The sequence below is a fragment of the Myotis lucifugus genome, unplaced genomic scaffold (assembly GCF_000147115.1).
Source record: "Myotis lucifugus unplaced genomic scaffold, Myoluc2.0 scaffold_43, whole genome shotgun sequence".
Lineage (NCBI taxonomy): Eukaryota > Metazoa > Chordata > Mammalia > Chiroptera > Vespertilionidae > Myotis > Myotis lucifugus.
The window spans coordinates 1,547,763-1,569,811 of NW_005871091.1; the positions used below are offsets into that span (position 1 = coordinate 1,547,763).

A 22,049-nucleotide genomic window follows, 5' to 3' on the forward strand; every position below is an offset into this window, starting at 1 on the left:
TTGGCCATCTGTGTGTCCTCTTTGGAGAAGTGTCTATTCAGGTCCTTTGCCCATTTTTTAATTGAATTGTTTGTTTGGTGTTGAGTTGTCTTCTGTTTGCTCTTGAATTTACTCATCAGGCTTCTATTCTCCACTGAACTTCCATCAATGACCTCCTTGTTTCTAAGTCCTTTATTTCAGTTGCTTACCCATTTTCCTTGATTCCTCTCTCCCCACAATGTCCAATCTATTAGTAAATTATATCAGCTTTACCATCATCATATATCTGTTATCACCACCTTCTCATGTTGAAAGCCACTATTATCTCTTGCCTGGATTGTTTTATGAGCCCCTAACATCTCTCTACACGTGCTCTCACTTAGTCTTCAAATACCACCCCCTTCTAAAAGATAATTTTATTTATTTGTTCTGTTAGTTTTGTCTCACACCCTCCTAGAACCTGAGCTCAATGAGCAGAGAGATTTTTTTTCCTGTTTGATTCACTGTGTCTCCAATACCTAGCACAGCACCTGACATATAGCACACACTCATGGACTTAGATGAATTTAAAAAGAAAGAAAAAAGATTAGTATACTATAACCTTAAGGCCAAATAATTTAGCTCCGGACAGTTACCAAGAATCAGTTGTTTTTGCTACTAAAGATGTTTATGCCAGGTTATTATAAAAATGACGCAACTAGCAAAACATTACATTATCTAATAAAAATGAGTACAAGAAGAAGATATTTCTGGCAAAACTAAGATGAATACTTGTTAAGTATCCAACGAAGGCAAGTTGCAAAAAGAAATTGCTTTAAATTTTCGGGTGAGAACAACTATAAATTTGGGGAAATACATAAAAAATCTGCAATATTTTTGTACTCCAATTGCTTTATAAGAATCTTAAGTTCTGACTCCACTTTTTAGGAGCCAATTTGGAAGTAGTATGTGATGCTTTATTGGTGTTGCTTTCCTTGGAAGATCTTGCAGAACTCCAGTTAGCAGACCCATATTCAAATGTTAAGCCTTGGCTCTATAGTAAAAGTTTGACAGAGGAGTACAAATTGCTATTTTAAGTTCAAATAAAATACATAATTTCATGTTCTAAATATTTTTAAAATTATTAGCTTCATTTGGGGCCTATTATAGGGCATCTGTGATTGTGAGTGCACATGTTTTTTTGATTCTTGCTGTTGTTAAGGCATAATTGAAAGCATATTATACACACATATATTTGTGTATATCTTGTTTGTCTTACTGGCAGTATATCTTGGAGATCATATCTTAATAACTTTAAAAAGTTGAATAGGATTTCACTTTATGAATGCAACAGTTTATTTTACTTCTCTACTTATGATTATCTAGATTATTTTCAGTTTTTAAAAATAAATCATGCCACAAAGAATTATTTGCACAAACGTAATTGTATTGTGTGTGAATATAGCTATACTAGAGGCCTGGTGCACAAAATTCGTACATAGGTAAGGTCCCTAGGCCTGGCTGGCGATCAGGGCCGAAAGAGACCTTCCGGCTGCTGGCCAGGCCTTCCTTCCCCAGCTGCTGGCTGCCAGCTGGGGCTTTCCTTCGTTCTGCGCCCCCCTGGTGGTCAGTGCATGTCATAGCGAGTGATTGAACTCCCAGTCAAACTCCCGAGGGGACACTTTGCATATTAGCCTTTTATATATATAGATGATAAATTCCCAGAAGTGATATTGTTGCAGCTTATTCTGATGGCTCTAGAACTGATGGACTTTTCTTCAGGATTTAGGTGTTAGAAACTGCTTTGTGATATTTAGTCTTAGTATTGTTAGTTTTGAGTAACCAATATTTACTCTGAACTTGTAGTTAAAATAATTGAAATTCATGTAGAAAAACATGTTTATGATTTTGAATCTGGAATTGTGTAGCTTAAATACCCACTTCCCAATTGAGTAATTGCTTTTGTAACTTAAAAAAAATACTTTTTAATAAAAGTTTTTGATAACAGGAAATATCTTATGCACACAGCTATCATATTATAGCAGAACAGATTGTACCTCCCTCCTATTCTGCCAAGTGTCTGTGCTTCATAAATATCATTCCAGGACATTTGGAGGCATAGCCAATCTCAAAAAAGAATGATCATATTTATAATTTCTGCTGTTCTTCTTTTCATGTCTTTGGCTGTTAAAAAGTATACAGACACACAGATTTATATACCTATAATTTTTTAAATAAACATTTTTAGGTTGCAGGACTATTTCATAAATTTTTCAGAATTAGCTTTGGATTAAATAAATTTTTCCCCCCATTTTGTAAGAAAATAAGTTAGAAATGAAATTTCCATTACGTTTCTTTGTCCTTGAAGTTTGCCTCCTGAGTAATACATATCTTGTTGCTCTAGGCCAGTAGTTCATGAACTACAAAGAATAAAATCCACAGGATTCTGTCATCAGCTATATTCTGTGAGCATTTTCAGCTGGATTGTAGTATTTGTTTAGACTTATATCATTTGCGGACAAACTTAATTCACAGCTGAAAGTTAAATATGTTGCAAAACCACTTATAAAACCCTGTTTATGTTGAACCTTTGCTGGGGAAAAATTCTGGGGGGGAATTTCACTTATCCTTTTAAAGGGATAAATATTATTCAAATCACCTTGGAAACAGCTGGACCACAGTCATGCAATAAGTTTAGTATCACTCTCTGAGTTTGATGATGTTGGTCTAAAGTTGACAACATTGATTTTCTATGAGATTTAAGAGTTATTTTTAAAATAAGGGGGAAATGTGCTTTTTAAAAAGTTGGCAACCTGTCACTAGGTTTAGGAGTGCTTTAAACAGATTTAACTATTCTGAGAATGGTGAATTATTTTCTGGTAAAGAATATGTAAGTGGCATTATCCTTTTTATATTACATACATAGTACATATGCTATGTATACATTTATATAGTGTATGTGTGTATATATATGCATATACATAAATTATATTTTTATAAGTTTAAAATACTAGTATATCTCCTTTGAAAATGGCAGGGACCTATATGAAAATGCTTTGATAGGCATTTGGGGTAGCACTGATATTTCAGTTCACCCTAAGACTGAACTGGGTAGAAATTAGGAAACATGTTTAGGGATGAAAGGCAGAGGCAGTGACCCATCTTAACGTGGCTTAACATGTTTTGGTTTTGTTGAAAGTAAATTTCAAGCATTTCCTGTTTTGTATGCTCGCAGAGACCTCAGGGGTCAAGAACATTGACTGCTATTGGAGTGTGTGTGTGTGTGTGTGTGTGTGTGTGTGTGTGTGAGTGTGAGTGTGTGTGTGTGTGTGTGTGTGTGTGTGTAAGGATATACTATAACCCATTGCATCTTTAGTTTGCTTGCTGTCTCTTGATAGAATTTGGAGCTAATGAGAGGGTCATGCTACTTCTACTAGTATATTATTTGAGCATTATCACAACTTCATTTTCTCTAGTCACAGATAACTTTCAGAGGGTACACCACTCCTCCGGTGATTGTCTAATATGTCATTTTGCCTACACATTAGAAGGCATCTGTGGATGTTTTAGGTATAGGAAAAAGCTGCCTTTGGTGGCAATTGACTATCCTATCTTCTCAGGGAGTCTTCTATTCAGGAAAGTTCTCCTGTAAAATGGGCAGACATTCTTTGAAACATGATGCCTACGCCTCCATTTGTGTGTAATGCAGCATCCTACATGGAAACAGGTAGTATAGGAAACACAAAGCAACTTCAAATAATTTATAATTAACATCTTCACACATTCAAGAAGATAGTGTATTGATCAATTTAGGACACATTGCTATATAAAAACACCAATCAAAACAAAAACGTGTTCCTGAAAATAAAAAATCTGCCTAATCCTTGCTTACTCATCATCACTAATATACAATCTTTCAATGTTAATTTTATATGCAGTCAGAAAAAAGGCACACATTTAGAATTAAAAGAAGCAACATTTTAAAAGTGCAAAATCTTTTACTAAAGTGTCTCTAGACTACAGTACTATGTGTGACTTTTAAAATTGCCTATTTATATTTGTCTGTATTTTTCAAACTTTCTATTGGGGAAAAAAAGGCATAACAATTCACAGGATTAGCTTTATACCATTATTTAAACATCAGTCACTGAAAGGAAAGCAGCTGACAGACCATTCTGGGAAGAAAATTAGATTAATGAGAATTATCCTTATCATCCTCTCATAAGTTATGTGTTCCTTTTAAGTAAACTGTATTACAAATTAACAGAACATAAATATATAAAGAGAACTCATCAATTTGAGTCTCTGCAAAAAAAAAGATGCAAGTATGACACTTCAAAAAGTCTTGTGAATATTCAAACTTAATATTATGTGTGGACGGTGATTTTGCTGATTAATTACTAGAACTGTCCTTTATAGTTTAAAAAGTGGTCAGCCGTTATATGTTGGGGGTAGGATATATTCTCTCTCCCCACTCTCTGATAATGAGAGCATGGATATGAGACTTAACCAAGCTCAGTCAGATCCCCATGCATGGAGCTTGGCATTTGGAGGGATTAACACAAAGGTTTGTTGGGTCAGTTATTGGTTGTTCCAGGCAGAGACTGCAGAATCCAGGGTCTGATAGGGTAGCATCATCTTACTGAACTATTCCTATAGCAGCAACTTGACTAATACCACAGCTGTCTTCATTCCTGACCCCAACCTGGTTCTCCAGAACTCAATAGATTCCATAGATAATCTGACACCTGTCAGTATTAGTAACAATAGGCTAGCCTATGCTACAGTAACAAATGCATATTTATCAAGACTAGAGGGTCCACCTCATGCCCCTTTGGATGCCTCGAGGACTCAGTCAAAGGCCTTGCAATGTTTGTTTTCTAAACAGAATGTAATTACTTTTCTACTGATTGTTTTTTCTCCTATTAGGCAGTGAGCTGTGACTTGCCAGCTCAATTAGCAGAATATACATTGAATGTCCACTGTGTGCAAGACACTGTTCTAGATGCTGGCGATACAGACATGAAAAAGATTGCTTCCCTGCCTTTAGGAAGCTGGCTTTCTCATTGGAGGAAGAGGGAACATAAACATGTAAACCAATAAATAAGATAATTTGGGGTACAGATAAGGGATGTGAAGATGATCAAATGGGATAATGTAGTGGGGGGGAGGGTGCTACTTCAGTTACAGTAGTCAGGGATAGATTTTGCAGTAAGATATGAAGATCTACAGTAAGAGTATTCCTGTGTCCATGGGTTATACATATGTGCATACAAGGTCTGAAGGTATGGGGTGGGTGGGGGCGAAGGGGCGGGATGGAGGGGATCAAGGAGGGAAAAGGGGGACATATGTAATACTTTCAACAATAAGTAATTATTTTTAAAAAGAAAGAAAAGTTAAGAGCACTAATAAAAATCATTATTGGCTACTAGAGGCCCGGTGCACAAAAATTTGTGCACTCGGGGGGTCCCTCAGCCCAGCCTGTGCCCTCTCGCAGTCTGGGACCCCTCGGGGGATGTCCACCTGCTGGCTTAGGCCCGCTCCCTGGGGATAGGGCCTAAGCTGGCAGTCAGACATCCCTCTGGCAGCCTGGGAGCCCTCGGGGAATGTCTACTTGCCAGTGGGGAGCAGGCCTAAGCTGCAGTCGGACATCCTTAGCGATGCTGAGGAAGCGGGAGAGGCTCCCGCCATCACCACTGTGCTGGCAGCCGTCAGCCTGGCTTGTGGCTGAGCAAAGCTCCCCCTGTGGGAGTACACTGATCACCAGGGGGCAGCTCCTGCATTGAGCATCTGCCCCCTGGTGGTCAGTGTGTGTCATAGTGACCAGTCATTCCCAGTCGTTTTGCTGTTAGGGTCAATTTGCATATTACCCTTTTATTATATAGGATGCCTCAGGCAACTAGTTTTAAGTGAATTTCACTGTGTGAATAACTTCTTTCAGTGCTGCAATTTGGTGATTCAGACTAAGATGATGTGATCTTAGATCATCTAATTTAAGATGAAATAAATGATTCTACCTTTCTGGAAAAAAAAAGAAAAAGAAAGGAAAGAGAGTTCCTAGGTGAAGGAACCGTAAATGCAAATGTCCTGAGACAGACCTGAACTTCTTTGGTGTATGTGGTTAGAACCTAGTGAATGGGGGTAAGTGGGAAGAGATAAGATTGAAGAGTCTGTCAGGGGCCAGCTGTGTAGGGCATTATGGACTACGGTAAGGATTTCAAATAGGAAGCCTTTGTAGGATTTTAAACAGGAGAGTGATGTAATGTGAACTGACTTATGCTTTTGAAAGATCATTCTGGCAGTTCTGTGCAAGCTGGACTTTAGGGAAGAAGCATGGAGGAAGGGGAATTGGTTAGGAGCCTGATGCAATAGGCAGATAAAAGGTACTGCTCACTTGGCTAGAGCTGTAGCCATGGAGAAGTGGTTTCTACTGGCTGTTTTCAAGCACAGATGTTCTTCTGTAAGAGGCAGTGCTAGCATGCAAGCCACGGTAGCACGTGCTTTTCAGTGTACTGTTGCAGGATGAGACTCAGAGTCTGTAATAGGATTTGGAGCAGGTATGTGTATGATACTCAAGCTTAATGTGAAGGAGAATACAAAATGCCAGAAGGCATTCTCCTGTGTATGGAAAGGCCAGCATTGTGACCAGGACAGTATTAGGGTGCTGAAACTTGCACCCAGGAATATTAAAAGAGATACTGAGTGTACTACTCTGCTTTGGAGATCTGTGTTAATGCCTTTCTCTAAGAGATAAATGTTGCTATCAGGAGTGAGTGGTGGAAACACTAGTGCAGGGGTCCTCACACTACGGCCCGCGGGCCACATGCGGCCCGCCGAAAACATTTATCTGGCCCGCCGGGTGTTTTTGCCGCCGCTGTCTGCATAGGAATTTGTTCATAGTGTTTTTTTTGAACCATAGTCCGGCCCTCCAACGGTCTGAGGGACAGTGAACTGGCCCCCTGTTTAAAAAGTTTGAGGACCCCTGCACTAGTGTATATCACACAGTGAATCAAGTCATGAAACTTTAAATGTATGAAACATTTACTATCACCATGAAACACTTACTATGCCATTGGGCATTAAATTAAATGAAGTAAAATTGGTATTAGGAGATAAAAGACTTATTGTGGAGTTGCATTACTTTTTATATTTTCAATGTTCTGGAAAACAGATTTTATCATCAATCTAGGTTACTCTTTTAGAAAAAAACTTTAATCTCAAAAAATTACTCACATATATTTCCATTGCAGTGACCATGTATAGGAATAGGCTTTTTAAAAATCTATGATCTATTACCTAACATAGCCTCTTTTAAGATATATAATTTAGAAGGATTTCCTAGCTAGCCAAGTCTTAACATGTGTAACTTAATAGCAGAAATCACAATATAACTAGAGAAATGAACTAAAGTTAGATCAGATTCTGGGGTACCAAGATGCTGCCCTGAAGAAATACACAATTTAGCAACAAAATAAACATTTGTTTAGGTATTTGAACACTTATTTCCCCCTGTTGGTCTCTACCCCAAGACGCTAAGATAGGGAAGCCTGTTTCTGAGACCCTCATTTGAAGAGCGAGGTCAAGGAGAGGTTCACTTGGACACAGCACTGGTGCAGAATTGATTTACCTTGTTTTAGATCTGTGGGCTGTCTGATTTTTTTTTTTAAATCAGTTTGCCAGCCAAATTGGAAATGCTTTCTGCTTTTTTCATCAACAATCTTGGGCTCTCTCTCTAGAGGTCTTCTCTGTCAAAAACACTTTTTTCTCTTTACCATGGGTTTTTATGTTCCTTATGTAAGCAAAGAACAACTTGTTAGGAAAAAGGCACTCTAGAAAAAGATGGTAATTGTGAGACCAGATGGTAAGCATTATTTAGCTGATGAGGGTGTGTAGATGTGCGGGAAGGTGTGGTAATACGATCTGGTTCTGCAGCCGTGACCTGTTGTTCCCAAACAGCCTCCTTCCTCCCTGCCTTTTGCATCTACAGTCCGGCGCCTCTCCTTCCATCTTTGTGGGCATTGGGGCCCTCACAGAGCGATTGGGCAGGTGTGTAAGAAAGGAATGAAGCTTGCTCTAGGAAAGGCAACTTCTGCTATTTATTCCAACCCACAGATATTTTTTGAATATCCTTCTCCCCATGTTACTATTGGCAAATCGTGCAGAATGTAACTACTCTTGTTCAGCACACTGAGAGACAGTTTCCTGGGATTCCAGTTGCCATCAGCCTATCACAGTGTCTTTAAGGCATCTCCACTTGAAATTTTGCAGGTACCTCCAACTAAAGATAGATAAAAATGAGGTCATCATCTCTGTTCACCTCACCTCACCTCACCTCACCTCACCTCACCTCACCTCACCTCACCTCACCTCACCTCACAAAACACCAACCTTTTCTGCTGTGTTTCCTCCTTCAGGGAAAGGTGGCACCATTCTTCCCTCACCCAAATGGATAATCTAGGAGTCATCGACTCTCAAATCTTTCTTATCCATTTCATGCAGCCCATCTCTGAAATACTTTTCTAACCCTTCAATTCCTCTCTTTCCTCATTGTCACTGCCCTCGTTTAAGCTCCTCTGGAATTTGGAAACATCTGATGTTTTTGCCTTTATTTTTATCCAGATCATGTTGTTCATCCAGTGTTGTATATTAAATGAGACTCTGACCAATGAGGCCAGTGAAATTTAAGTCTCACAGGAGGATGGGTAGATGAAGATCATTATTTCTTATAAGCTCAACAGGCTATTACAGTGTGTGGCTAGGGGTGAGAATCAATGATGGACTAGAGAAATTTCAAATGCCTTAGCCATATACAAGGTCTTCATGACCTTGGAGATCTTATCTGTTGCCACTTCTGCTTCTGACTTTACAATAAGTAACCATAAACTACATGTACTTCCTCGTACTTTCATGCTGTTACATACCATTTCTTAGTTTTATGCCATTACTTGGTCTGTGGGGGACCCATTCATCAGAAATGTTCTGGAAATAAAGCACTATTTCTTTGGAGTACTGAATTGTTTTATTTTCCATGTTGGTAGGTATGAGTTGACTCATGAGAACCTCCAAAATGACTTGGGGCTTCTGTGTTTCTCTGTGTTTCCTTTCTTTTCCTTCTTGTTATCCTCCTCACGTCCAATTGCAAGTCCTAGCAATCCTATATAATAAAAGGCTAACATGCAAATCGACCAAACGGCGGAACGACTGGTTGCTATGATGTGCACTGACCACCAGGGGGCAGACACTTAATACAGGAGCTGCCCCTTGGTGGTCAGTGCGCTCCCACAGCGGGTGCGCCGCTCAGCCAGAAGCCCTGAGACAGGCTCATGGCACGAACGCAGTGGCGGTGGTGGGAGCCCCTCCCGCCTCCACTGCAGTGCTAAGGATGTCCAACTGCTGGCTTAGGCCCGCTCAAATCCAGCAGTTGGACATCCCCTGAGGGCTTCTGGACTGTGAGAGGGCGCAGGCTAAGCTGAGGGACCCCCTCCCCCCGAGTGCATGAACTTCTTGTACCAGGCCTCTCATCTCATAATTAGGATGGTGTTACATCAGAGCTTTTTTAAATGCCAGGTCTTCATGGTCCAGAACATGCTTCCATGTTCTGCCCTGGAGGAACTCTGCCCTGGTACTGCGCTATAACAGCCTTTACACATGATACCACCCACCATGTAGGTCATGTAGTCAGATAGATGTGCAGGGTATAAAGAGTTTTTATGTGTTTTATCTCAATTTGATCCTCATCATACCCTGTGGAGTAGACAGGGGCCTAGTACTTTTCCTCTTTACAGATGTGGAGATGGTGATTCCTTTTATTTTTATCAACCTGACTTATAGGTATATACTTGAGTCTCTACAGATTATATCTTGATAGGGTCCACAATGTACTACGACCAGATTGAATTATGATTAGCTACTTATTATTAAAGGGACTTGGGTGTAGCTTTTGTTTGTAGAAGCTTGTTGGTACATCTGTAATTTGAACAAACTTAATTCTTAATTTCCACTCACTATTGTTTAGAAGCCTAATTACCTTATAATTTTCCAGGCCCCATTTTCCACTTATGTAGTCCATCATCATCTTTTGGTCAGTTTTGTCCGTGGCACGTCTCTGAAACAGAAGGGAAAACTTGTATGATTTGTTTTACATGTTGATTTTTGAGGCCTGGACTTTGAGTCCCTTAAATTACTCAATCAAGTCTTGAAGATCCAAATGCAGTGTTGGGACTGTGTGGTTGGGCCTAATCATAGTATTAAAAACATTTCTTTTCAGTGAGAAGAAGAGAAGAGGACTTTGAGTTCCTCAATGAAGCGTCCACATATATTAGCTTCTGTGTCAGGCCACTTCCTATCTCCAATCTAGCAAGGCTCCTTGCATTTGCTTTTTTTTTGGGGGGGGGGGGGGAGAGGCGGGGCGTCTAAAAGTTAGGTCCATCAGACTAGTTTATGGGACCATAGCTTTATTAAAAAAATCTTGCTCTTCTTGAATTTAAGAATTAGAAGACATTATAAACAACAAATGACTGTATTTGACTTCTCTCACTTTTGAACAAAGTCACACAGTTTGAGCAAGTCCATGAGAATAAGGAGTCCCCTTCTACTGCCTGGAAGGAGCAAAAGATCATTTTATTCAAAATAAATCTATTGAGATCCACGTTGCTGGTATCTCATCGAGCTCTGAATTTGAGTTCAATCAGAGCTTTGATGAAGGAAAGGGGAAAGAAATCTTGAAAGAATGCTGTTCCATTCATGAAGAGTTTGCATGTTTTTAGTTTCCAAGTAAATGGAATAATGGCACCATGCTTTTCCATCCAGGCATTTTCCACCCCGAGAATAATGCCCTTCCTGGTTTCTCAATGAATAATGCATTATTTCTGAAACTCCAGAGGCATTCCTTTCATTTTCCTTTATGTTTAGCTTTCTAAGTGATTTTCAAGCAAGGAAATTCAAGGACTTGGACTAAATGCTTTATTAACATTTTTACTTGAAGTTCAAATAGCTTCTTGGCTATTATCTCCTGATCTTTGAAATATTTTTTTCTCTCTCTCTAAGGAAAGCCTAAGGTATTGTATTTATGAGAAAGTGAAATACCTTGGACAGTCTTCAAAGTTAATGGCAGTTTAAAATCAATACACATTTGTGTTTTAAAACAAAGAGCTTTGTGGGGGTACTCTTCTCCTTTATTTTCATTTCTCTGTTGAAAAGATTCAAAAAGGAAAGCTCACATCCAAAAAAACTCGGCTGTTTGGAGACTAAATTTTGTTTGTTTACATTTTGTGAAGCTCATTCCTTGAGGCTAGTCCAAATCCCCCACCCTGGTCCAAGTCTGCGTCCACCTAGGCCCGTGGTCGGCAAACCGCGGCTCGAGAGCCACATGCGGCTCTTTGGCTCCTTGAGTGTGGCTCTTCCTAAGCCTTAGGAGTACCCTCATTAAGTTAATAACAATGTACCTACCTATATAGTTTAAGTTTAAAAAATTTGGCTCTCAAAAGAAATTTCAATCGTTGTTGTCAGGGCCAGCCTGACAGGGTTGAGCCGGGCTGAGGCAGGGAGGTGGGAATTGAGAAAAGAAAGAAAGACAGGAAAGCGGGATCGGGAGGACCCCAGTTCTCTTGATGAACTGAAGCAACTTTATTAGCCACACAATACTATTTATACACAACACACTGAATAGGAGGTCTGTCGAGAGGAATGTATTCTTTGTTCCTCTTAATCTCTAAGGGAAGGACACAGCAGAAGGACAAGTTCGCAGTACAGCATATCTCAGTAAATAGTTACAGACTTCTTGGTAAGCTATGAAAGGCTGTTTTCATTCTACAAATGTTGCTCTCATTCTACTGATAAACACCATCCAAACAAGTCTGGGAAAACTGTGTGGGTAAGGGTCCCAGCTTTGCTAGCCCCTTCAGGTGCAAGGACCTTGCCAGCTTACATCTGGCCCCCAACAGATCCCCCTTCTTTGTTTTTTAGGCGAAGTTCAAGTTTCAGTGTCCGACAGTTTTTTATGTGTACATGTCAGCAGTAATATTTTAGTTCTGGATGGTGGACAAATGGTGGCAATGTAGGTCCAACCCTCTGGGCAACCTGCAGCGACGCACAGCTGCTGACCACTAGCATGATAAAGCGTCTTCATCATCTTTATTTCTGGACTGCTTCTCTTCTTGTTGTCTCATGGGGCCACTGCTATTCTCTGGCTGGAGCAGTCCCATCAGTTCCTCTCTGGAATCCGTTGTTGCAGGAATTCACATGGTCTTGGAGTTGTTTTCTGAAAATATACAAACGTATTCTCGACCAAAGGTTAATAATTATTTTTGCTCTAATGAATTTCCTTTGGCTTATTTTGACACCACGTATGTTTTTCATGTGTGTCTTGCTGTTAGCATTACAAATGAAAAAATTAATTTTCAAGTAAAAATATTAAAGCAATTAAGGCATTTACTTTACAGGTTATTATTCCACTATCCCCCCTTTTTTATTTTTTAATATTAGGAGGTTTTTGGAAATTTTTTAGTGTAGTCTTGATAACTTTTAATTTTAAATTTTTGTATAAAATATGACTGCTTTAAGTTTATAGTATGTTAAACAATATATCTATGAAATGAAAATTTTGATTAATACTTCTTGAGCTAGTTTTAATTAATCTGAAAACTTGACTATTATTTTATTGTTAGATTTAATATTTTAATAACAATTTTAATTTATACTGTAAATATTAATGGAAAGGATTACTTTGTATCCTTGAGAAGGCCCTGAGCATTCCTGGTGTTAAGCTGGATTTAGATATAGGGTAGTTGCTGTTAGCCAAGTCTCTGCTATCTGGGTACCGATTTCGGCTGGACTAAGTCTCTTTCTGTTATCTGGGTCCCGATCTGAGCTGGGCATGGGAAGTGCAGCAGCCATGGGGGCAGGAGACCTCCCTCAGAAGGGGCGAGTGTTCAAGCCCCTGCATAGTTGGGGGGGTGAGGATCTCTGCCCCACCTCTGTTGACCCCCAAGTTCTCCCCTGAGGCCCCCCTGCGGCTGTGCCTGTCTTAGGTCGCCCCTCCCTGAGGGGTCTTACCCGTCATTGACTAACCAGCCATCCTCCGGGGCCAACCAGGGTGATGTGAGGTTTAGTTCTGTCTCCTTGGTAGCATATGCCCCTGTGGCCTCCATGCTCAGCAACTGCCCTTGGATCCCCTCGCCTGCTGGCAGGGCCCCGGCATTGATCATGGGGAACCCAGGTTTGTTCTCCAGAGAGGGCCCAGCTTACGCCATTGGGCGAGAGACAGATCTATGGTACCAGCCACCATGAGGCTTCAACCTCAGTATGAACAGAGAGCTTAGGCAACAGTTGTAGGCAATTGGAAGAGGGACCCCCTTGGCAAAAAGGTCAAGAGAGGTCAATATAGAATGCTTAAGTGCCTTCCCAGGGGGCCTTCCACACAGTGGAAGGGATAAAATCCTTTCATGTTCTTATTAAATTGCTGCCAAACAATTAGTTTGTAAGCTTGTTTGGAATAAATGCATAATATGCTGTTGTAAAATATTAAAAATTATTAATGAGCTTTTGTTATTTTAAATTATATCTTAAAATTCTACTGTTGTATTTTAAGAAATATTAAATAAGATAACTTGTTTTGCCCTTTCTTAGAAGCAAAAACTTAAAATATATATTTATTAATATTTATTTGATAAAGCTTTCTATGTGATTTCAAGTATATTAAATTGGTTTTATTAAAAAATCCTTTAAGAAGAGAGAATAAACTTTTGAAAACATTTCAGGGCCCATAAAATGTCCTAAAGTCATTCCTTGATTATAGTTTTGAAATCTAACTTAAAAGACTATTAAATATATATGTGTATATATAATTTAAATATTATATACCGTTTATAATTATTAAAAGATATCAATTAAGTTAAAACTGATCTTTGTATATAAAAATTTTGATTGGGATCATAGAATTTATCCTCTTTTTTCAATTAGACAAATGTTGAAATTTTATTATAATTATATGATTTCTCCTAGTTTATTTAACTAGAACTATAAACTCTTAGCTGGCAAGTTAAATATTTAGCATTTCTCAATCAGTAACATTTTTAAGAATAAACTTTAAAAATACATGACATAATCAATAGATTTAATTCTGTCCTTTAGATTTTTCGTGAGGGAAATTTAGATTAATATTTTAGCATTTTGTTATTTCAGAATATCTAATTTAATTTAGTAAACTCTCAAAGCCTTGGGCTGCCATTGACTGGAAACAGGTAACCATTAACATGCAAATTAGTTATATTCTTTCTACTAAGGATGGGAAACTGAGAAGCAAACCTCTCTTTAAAAGTTGTCACTGGCAGAAAATTTTTGGCCTACCTGCTCTGTTGGGGCTAGCCCTTCCTCTATTAGAAATTGCTTTGGGAAGCCAGCCTTAATTAAAGGGTGTAGCCGTCTTTTACCTGGGCTACTTAGATTTTTTAATTAATATATTTCAATAATTCTTAAGATTTAAATCTAATTTATTATTTTAAGGCATATTCTTTAGCAAATTTTTGTAACAGAGACAATTTTACTGAATTTCCTTTTCAGCCTTGAAGTTAACTTTTTAATATTCTTTATTAGTATTTAAAAACTGTTCTTTGTTATGGAAATGCCAATCCTGCTGCTAGAATTTAGCCAGCATCTTTTTTCCTTTGGGTCAAATTTTCCATTTTTCTTAGGAAATAATCAGTCTTGGGTTTTATTTTGTACATTTGTAAAGAGATTTCAGCTTAGAACTCTATCTAAATGTCCAAAATCGGACAATGGGCGCCTTAGTTCCAAGCTAGTTTTCTCTTTACACGTGTACAGAAATCCCAGACGTATTTTTAAATTTCAGATCCTGTGGCATTTGCTATAGCTGTATTGGAAATGCAAGGAAATCATCATTTCTTCTCTATGTGGGAGGTTTTAAATCTAATGATATTTTGTTTATTTCAGTAGGCAAGGGCAGCACCCAGGGCAGACAGAATGTCTTATTCCTATGGATCCAAGGTCCAGCCCGGTACTTCTGGGGGTTGCTCGGAATAGCTCTTGTATCTATTTTGTTTTCTGTGGCAGGCTGGATACTGTGCAGCCTGCTGGCCTTGAGATGGCATAGAGACAGGAGGGTAAATAGACAATGCCCCTGTTATTTGCCATGGCTGGGCTGGCCCCTTTTGGTAGTTTCCCGACTGGTGTTGAGGCAAAGAATTTCCCTGGATATCTGTCTTAGATTTACACTCATTTGCCCAATGTTTTCCTTTTTTACATTTAGGGCACAGTCCAGGTTGTTTGGGACCTCTGCCATTTCCTTTATTAATCCCTTTATTAGAAGGACACTGTTTTGCTATGTGTCCTGTTCCTCCACAAGTGTAACACTTGTATGTTGGACTTTTCCCTGTGCTAAATTGTTGCTGAAGAATTCCTTCAATGGTGGTTCCCTTTAATGCAGCCGCAATGGCAACTCCTTGTATATATGAGGGACCAATATCTGCGCAAATGCGGATATAATCTGAGAGAGTCCCCTGTCTTTGATAGGGCCGCAGTGCAGCTTGACAGGCAGTGTTGGCGTTTTCATATGCCAACTGTTTAACTATTAACATGCCAGCCTCTCCATCCACCACTACTCGGCCAACAGCCTGTAATAGCCGAGAGACAAAATCCTGATACTTTTCATCTGGCCCTTGAATAATTTTTGAGAGCTCCTCTGTTTTCTGACCAGAGGTGGGCAGCTTTTTCCAGGCTCTAATCCCAGCTCCATTAATCTGTCCATAAGCTTCCTGGGGGTATTGAATTTGATTATGGGTATCAGCATAGACTCCTTCACCTACCAGCATTTCATAAGAAATATTAATCTGGGCAGCTCGATTACGAGCAGCTTGTTCCTTAGCCTTTTCATCATATTCTGATTTCCACAAGAGATAGTCCCCTCCTGATAAACAAGCCTTGGCAATAGCTCTCCAATCATTGGGTGGGAGAGCCTCTGAGGCTATAGTTTCCAAGATGGTTAAAGTATAAGGGGAAGTGGGCCCATACTGAGCACAGGCTGTTTTTAACTCTTTTAAGGTTTTAAAAGGAAGCGGGTCATAAGCACGCTCACGCTGTCCCGTGTGAGGGTTCACCTGTTCCATAACAGGGAAGGCGTGAATGCCCAATTCCTCACCACACTTTCGTGCCTCCTGCAAAGCCATCTGGAGAGGGGAGAGTGGAACTGGTGCTGCACAAGGCAGCGGAGAGCTGCGGGAACGGCCCCCGCGGCTTCTCTTTTTCTTGCCAAGAAGCTTTAATTTTTCTAAAAAGCATTCCAACACATCCTCTATATCACTGCCCTCTTCAGTTCCAGCAGAAAAACATTTTTCCTCCTCTTTTGCCTGAACAATACCTGTATTATCATCATGACAAAGAGCAGCAGCTTCCTCAAAATCCTCCTCATCTTGAGGAGTTAAATTGTCTTTAAAAGTTACATTATTTCTTTTTAATATACTGTCTTTTTTAGACCCCTGTTTTGTGCTATCACGCTGTTTCTCCTTTTTTTCTGGCTTAAGAGACGGTTGATTATGGTCATGCCTGGGATCTAAATAATCCCGTATTAAATTCGATAAGGAAATGCAGACCTCCTGAATGAATTTTAAAAAATTTTCTACTTGCTTGTCATTAACCTTAGTTCCTTTACTATTGAGCATAAACTTTAACATTTGCCCATAAAGAGCATTTTCTCTAGATTCTAATTGCCCCATGCTTTACTCCCGATTACCAAAAAATTGCTCCTCCCTTACCTTAATGAGTGCACTCTTTATCTGGAGGAGTTCCTCACCGTCGTCTCTCCAAGCCCGACGGAGTTCCTCACCGTCTTTTTCCCAGTTCCTCAGTCCCTGTTCGGGCGCCAGATCTGTCAGGGCCAGCCTGACAGGGTTGAGCCGGGCTGAGGCAGGGAGGTGGGAATTGAGAAAAGAAAGAAAGACAGGAAAGCGGGATCGGGAGGACCCCAGTTCTCTTGATGAACTGAAGCAACTTTATTAGCCACACAATACTATTTATACACAACACACTGAATAGGAGGTCTGTCGAGAGGAATGTATTCTTTGTTCCTCTTAATCTCTAAGGGAAGGACACAGCAGAAGGACAAGTTCGCAGTACAGCATATCTCAGTAAATAGTTACAGACTTCTTGGTAAGCTATGAAAGGCTGTTTTCATTCTACAAATGTTGCTCTCATTCTACTGATAAACACCATCCAAACAAGTCTGGGAAAACTGTGTGGGTAAGGGTCCCAGCTTTGCTAGCCCCTTCAGGTGCAAGGACCTTGCCAGCTTACATCTGGCCCCCAACACGTTGTACTGTTGATATTTGGCTCTGTTGACTAATGAGTTTGCCGACCACTGAGCCAGTACCATTTAACTCGAAAGATTCAAAAGCTCATCTGGGATCATCTCTATTTGCTGTCTATACATTGTATGGCCTGATGCATATGGGGTGAGATGTAATGGGACATGACAGTACCCACTGGTTCTATTGGCTCATGTTCTCCTAGCTGAGGATCCTAGATCATCCTGGGGTAACACAGTGGTAGATTTTAATGCTATTTCACCACCTTTATTTTTCCTGAGAGCCAAATGAGTGATTTCAGGAACTAAATAACCTGGAATTAATAATATAATCTATATTTCCATTCTTCCTTTTATTGTAAAATCTTAATGATTCAGAATAGTTGGGGAAGAAAGAAAACATCATTGATCTAAATTTGTAAGACGTCTAAAGCCTAACATTTGGTTTAAAATATTTAATTTGATTAATTTCAAGAAGTGGGAGTGCAACCATATTTTCTGGAGTGTGGACTCTGGATCCAGCCTCTAAAAGCAGAAACTCTGGTATCTATTTCCTGTCTGCCACTTTCTAATACCATGGCCTTGAGCAAGTTACTTAACTTTCTGGGTCTCAGTTTTTTCATCTGCATGATGGGAGAATAACTGCTATCTCATATGGCTATTGTGCAGATTAAATAAGGTAATTTTATAAAGCATATGGAAAAGCATCATTTAAGTGGCTGTTGAATAAAAATAAAATCAAACAGCCTTAGCCTATTTGGCTCAGTGGGTAGAGTGTCAGCCTGTGGACCAAAGGGTCCCGGGTTTGATTCCCGTCAAGGGCACATACCTCAGTTGGAGGCTCCTCCCCTGCCTGGACTCTAGTCATGGCTTGTGCAGGAGGCAACCAATCAATGTGTTTCTCTCACATCCATATTTCTCTCTGTCTTTCCCTCTCTCTTCCACTCTCCCTAAAAATCAATGGAAAATATCAATGGTGAGGATTAACCACAAAAAAAAAGCAAATAAACATCTTCTGGTTGTTGGAAGTGGCTATATCCAGAGGCTCAGGCTACTGAGCAGATACTAACAATGGTATTGTTATTGTTGTTACTGCTAAAATACACTGAGTGATTGTTTTCTTAGCACCCATTTACTCTTTACAACAAACGACCAAACTTAATGAGGAAAATATAACCATTTATTTTTTTCAGATGAGAAAACTTAGGTATGAAAAGTAATTTGCCTAAGTTTACCCAGTTTATAAAACAACAAAACAAGGATTTGAGCCCAATCAACCTGAATTCAGAAACTGTGCCTTAACTAAATATTAAAGGACATTTGTCATAGTGTTTATCTTTTGCCTGAAAACAATCTTATGCTATTAAAATCCATATCTCTATAAGCATCAAAGTGTGTATCCTGAATGAAGTTTTTCATGTCTCAGTTGCTTAGCAACTCTATGTTTTGTTCAAAGTATTCATCATCGATGCCTCATAAATACTCAATCTTAGTAAGGTCTGAATTAATGAGGTTTTATTAAATTGATTATTTGATCATCATCAAATTCTTTTCTGATTATTTCACAATATGAACATTTTATTTCAAATGGTGATCTGGTGGTTTTGAATCTCAGTATTTTTATATTGAACGGGAATTATTTCACCTTGTGGTTGCTGGCTTCATAATTATATTTGTCCTCTCTTTTTTAAATCCTCCCCACCCCTCTCCCTGTCCTTGTAGGTGCCTTTATCATCTGCTGGACCCCTGGACTGGTCTTGTTACTTCTCGATGTGTGCTGTCCACAGTGTGACGTTCTGGCCTATGAGAAATTCTTCCTCCTGCTTGCTGAGTTCAACTCTGCCATGAACCCCATCATCTACTCCTACCGCGACAAGGAGATGAGCGCCACCTTCAGACAGATCCTCTGCTGCCAGCGCAGTGAGAACACCAGCGCCCCACGGAAGGCTCCGACCGCTCAGCTTCCTCCCTCAACCACACCATCTTGGCTGGAGTTCACAGCAATGACACTCTGTGGTTTAGAAAGGAAATGAAGAGGAGAAGCCAGCATCATCTATTGAGGGATGAAGAGCCTCCCCCTACCCAAATGCCAGGGCAAGGTGTAGGGTGTGAGAGAGAGAGAGAGAGAAAGGGGAAAAACAAACTCATGTACTTAAACACTAACCAACGGCAGTATTTGTTCCTAGACCCAACAAGACTTGATATATGTTGAAAATTAGCTTATGTGACAACCCTCATCTGGATCCCCATTCCCTTTGAAAGTAGACAGTGGAGCTCTTATAATGGAATTCGTAAATAGACTCTGGAGTGTTTCTTTAGAGAGACGACACTAACTAGACTTCAAAAGATTTTGTGTGGTTTGGTGCAAGTCAGAATAAATGCTGACTAATGGAATCCACAACTTCATTTACATGCAGGCTTCCCTTTTTTATTTTTAAAGGATACATTTCATTTAATAAACATGTTTATGCCTATCAGTATGCTTGTGATGGATAAGACTATAGACTTTTTAAACTACCGTAACTTCATTTTTTTCCACATGTAGGAAAACTGTAAATTAGACTTATTTTTTTTAGAAAGCATGCATGTAATATATGTATGCAGTATGTCTTACTTAAAAAGATAAAAGGGTATTAATTCTAAATCTTCTAGGAAATAGGAGAACCTAGATGTCAAAGCCAGTATTTGTTTAGGTTATGAAACAAACAATGCTCTAATCACATTACCTTTTTATTAAAGTGTTGTAACACATATTAAAAAAATGGGTTGTAAGTTTGTTACTGAAATAATATGTATTCTAAAAATGTCCTAGAAGATGAAGCTCAGTAATATTGTTCCCACATATTTATAATACCCAAGTACATTCTACTTATTAGTACATCAGAAGGATTTTTGAATAGCCTGTGTTTTTCTGTATTATGAAATAATACATAGTCATTATAGGAAACTTGAAAAATGCAGAAAATGTATAAAACAGAAAAAATAATTACTGATAATAAATATCACAATCCAGAAGTAACCACCATTAACAGCTTTCCCCCCTGTGTATGCCTATATGTATATTATATAACTTTTTATATAATTGGGATCATACTGTAAACAATTTTATAGTCATTTTTTTTCCACTACAGAATTGCCACATTTTCCTATGGCATTAAAAATTTTACAAAAACATAATTTTTATGGCTATATAATATTCCATTTAATGGATGCAACTCAGTTTATTTAACCATTTCCATATTGTTGACTACTTAGGTTATTTCTAATTTTCATTATTATAAATGATGTTGCAAAAAGTTTGTGTACATAAGACTTTTTTCATATAATTGATTATTTACTTAGGATATGTTCCCATGAAGGATTTTTTTTTAAAAAATGTGAATTGTCTTTTTATGCTCATACCTTTTATAAAAAGGGATTTCCTGCTTTGCACCTCATGGGTGACAATTGTGAGGAAAGCCAGTTAAATTACCTTTTTACAAAGGAAGTTCAGTGGTTAGTTTAGGGTGACTTTTTTATATAGTAGGATGGACTAGAAACAGTCAACTGTCACAAATAACCAGGATACCCTAATTCATATGTCTAGCAATTCCAAATTTTATTTGAGGCACCAATTATTCAGCTCTCGGTAGCCACAACTGTAATGTAGCATTCAAGACAACGCAAAGAAGTCAAACGCGTCAAGTGAATGAAGGATCTTCCTATTAAATATCTTGGGACCCTTCCGTAGCAAATTGGTTGAGTGTCAGCATGTGACTGGATACTGTGTGTTCTCTGAGAATCACCCCAGAGGGACTGCTGCCATGTTAGGTGATACCTGTTTAATCTCACCTGTTTGTTGTAATAAGTAACCAATAAAGTCACAGTCATGAAGCAGGTGTGGGGAAGTGGGGAGTATGTTTAAGAGAAAGATGTCCACAAGACGGTTGTCTAGGAGAAGGAAGTCAGTGCATGCTCACCATTTGAGCAGAGGGCTGACGTGTAAAGTGCCCAAAGTAAAAAGAATAACGGGGAACCAGTTAGCAGAAAGGTGTTTGCGTGTACTTTATACAATACACAGAGCGTTTTATATTGGAAGTGAAATAAATGAACTTGGACTTTCACTCATGCGCATGTATTCTGAAGGAGCTATGGACTATTTGAAATTGAGAACGTACTAATTGGACCTTAATAAATCATTCTCTATCAGTGTTTGCTGTTCTGGTCAGTGCTGTTTCTCTTGTCCAAGTCTGCGGTTTGCATTGCACGGTGCCTTTCTGCTTGTGACCTCCTTCATTTCCCGGCCACAGGGCTCCTGAATTCTGAGGGGAAGCCACCACCATATGCTTCCCCAGCTCAGAACTGCTTTTTTCAACCTGAGGAATAAGTCTTTCCCGTGTCCGAGAGATGGTGGTTTATGTTGCATCAAAGGAGGGATAACATCTCAGGACAATGCAACTGTACTCTGATTTTATCAGGCCTTTATGATGGCTTATGGAAAACTCTCCCAGGAGTTTACAAAGTCACAGTGGTCTTTATACTTATAGATTTAGTAACTAACAAGATAAAAATGATAAGTATCTTCCAGTTACTTGTAATGATATTCTTTTCAACACATTGCTAAGAGGTTGGAGAAAGATAACATGTTTATTCAAATGAATGTCTCAGTGAGTACTTGGAAGCGAATTCTGTACCTTTAAATTCAGGTGGATGTCAGATTTTTAGAAATCAAATATCTTAGACCTCTTCTTCCCAAATTAGCCACCGCTCACAGATAGTCATCCCCTCTTATCCATAG

The 22,049-nt window shown here is 39.1% G+C and overlaps 1 protein-coding gene across 1 annotated transcript in view; it reads left to right on the plus strand.

Annotated features, from left to right (window-relative positions):
- Positions 1-21,463, plus strand: part of LPAR1 (lysophosphatidic acid receptor 1) — a 124,727-nt gene extending 103,264 nt beyond the window's left edge. Inside the window, 2 exon segments of the mRNA XM_023753288.1 lie at positions 18,995-19,204; positions 19,207-21,463. Of these exon segments, the coding sequence (XP_023609056.1) occupies positions 18,995-19,204; positions 19,207-19,484 (488 nt within the window). The 3' untranslated portion in view covers positions 19,485-21,463.
- The last annotated feature ends 586 nt before the right edge of the window (positions 21,464-22,049 follow it).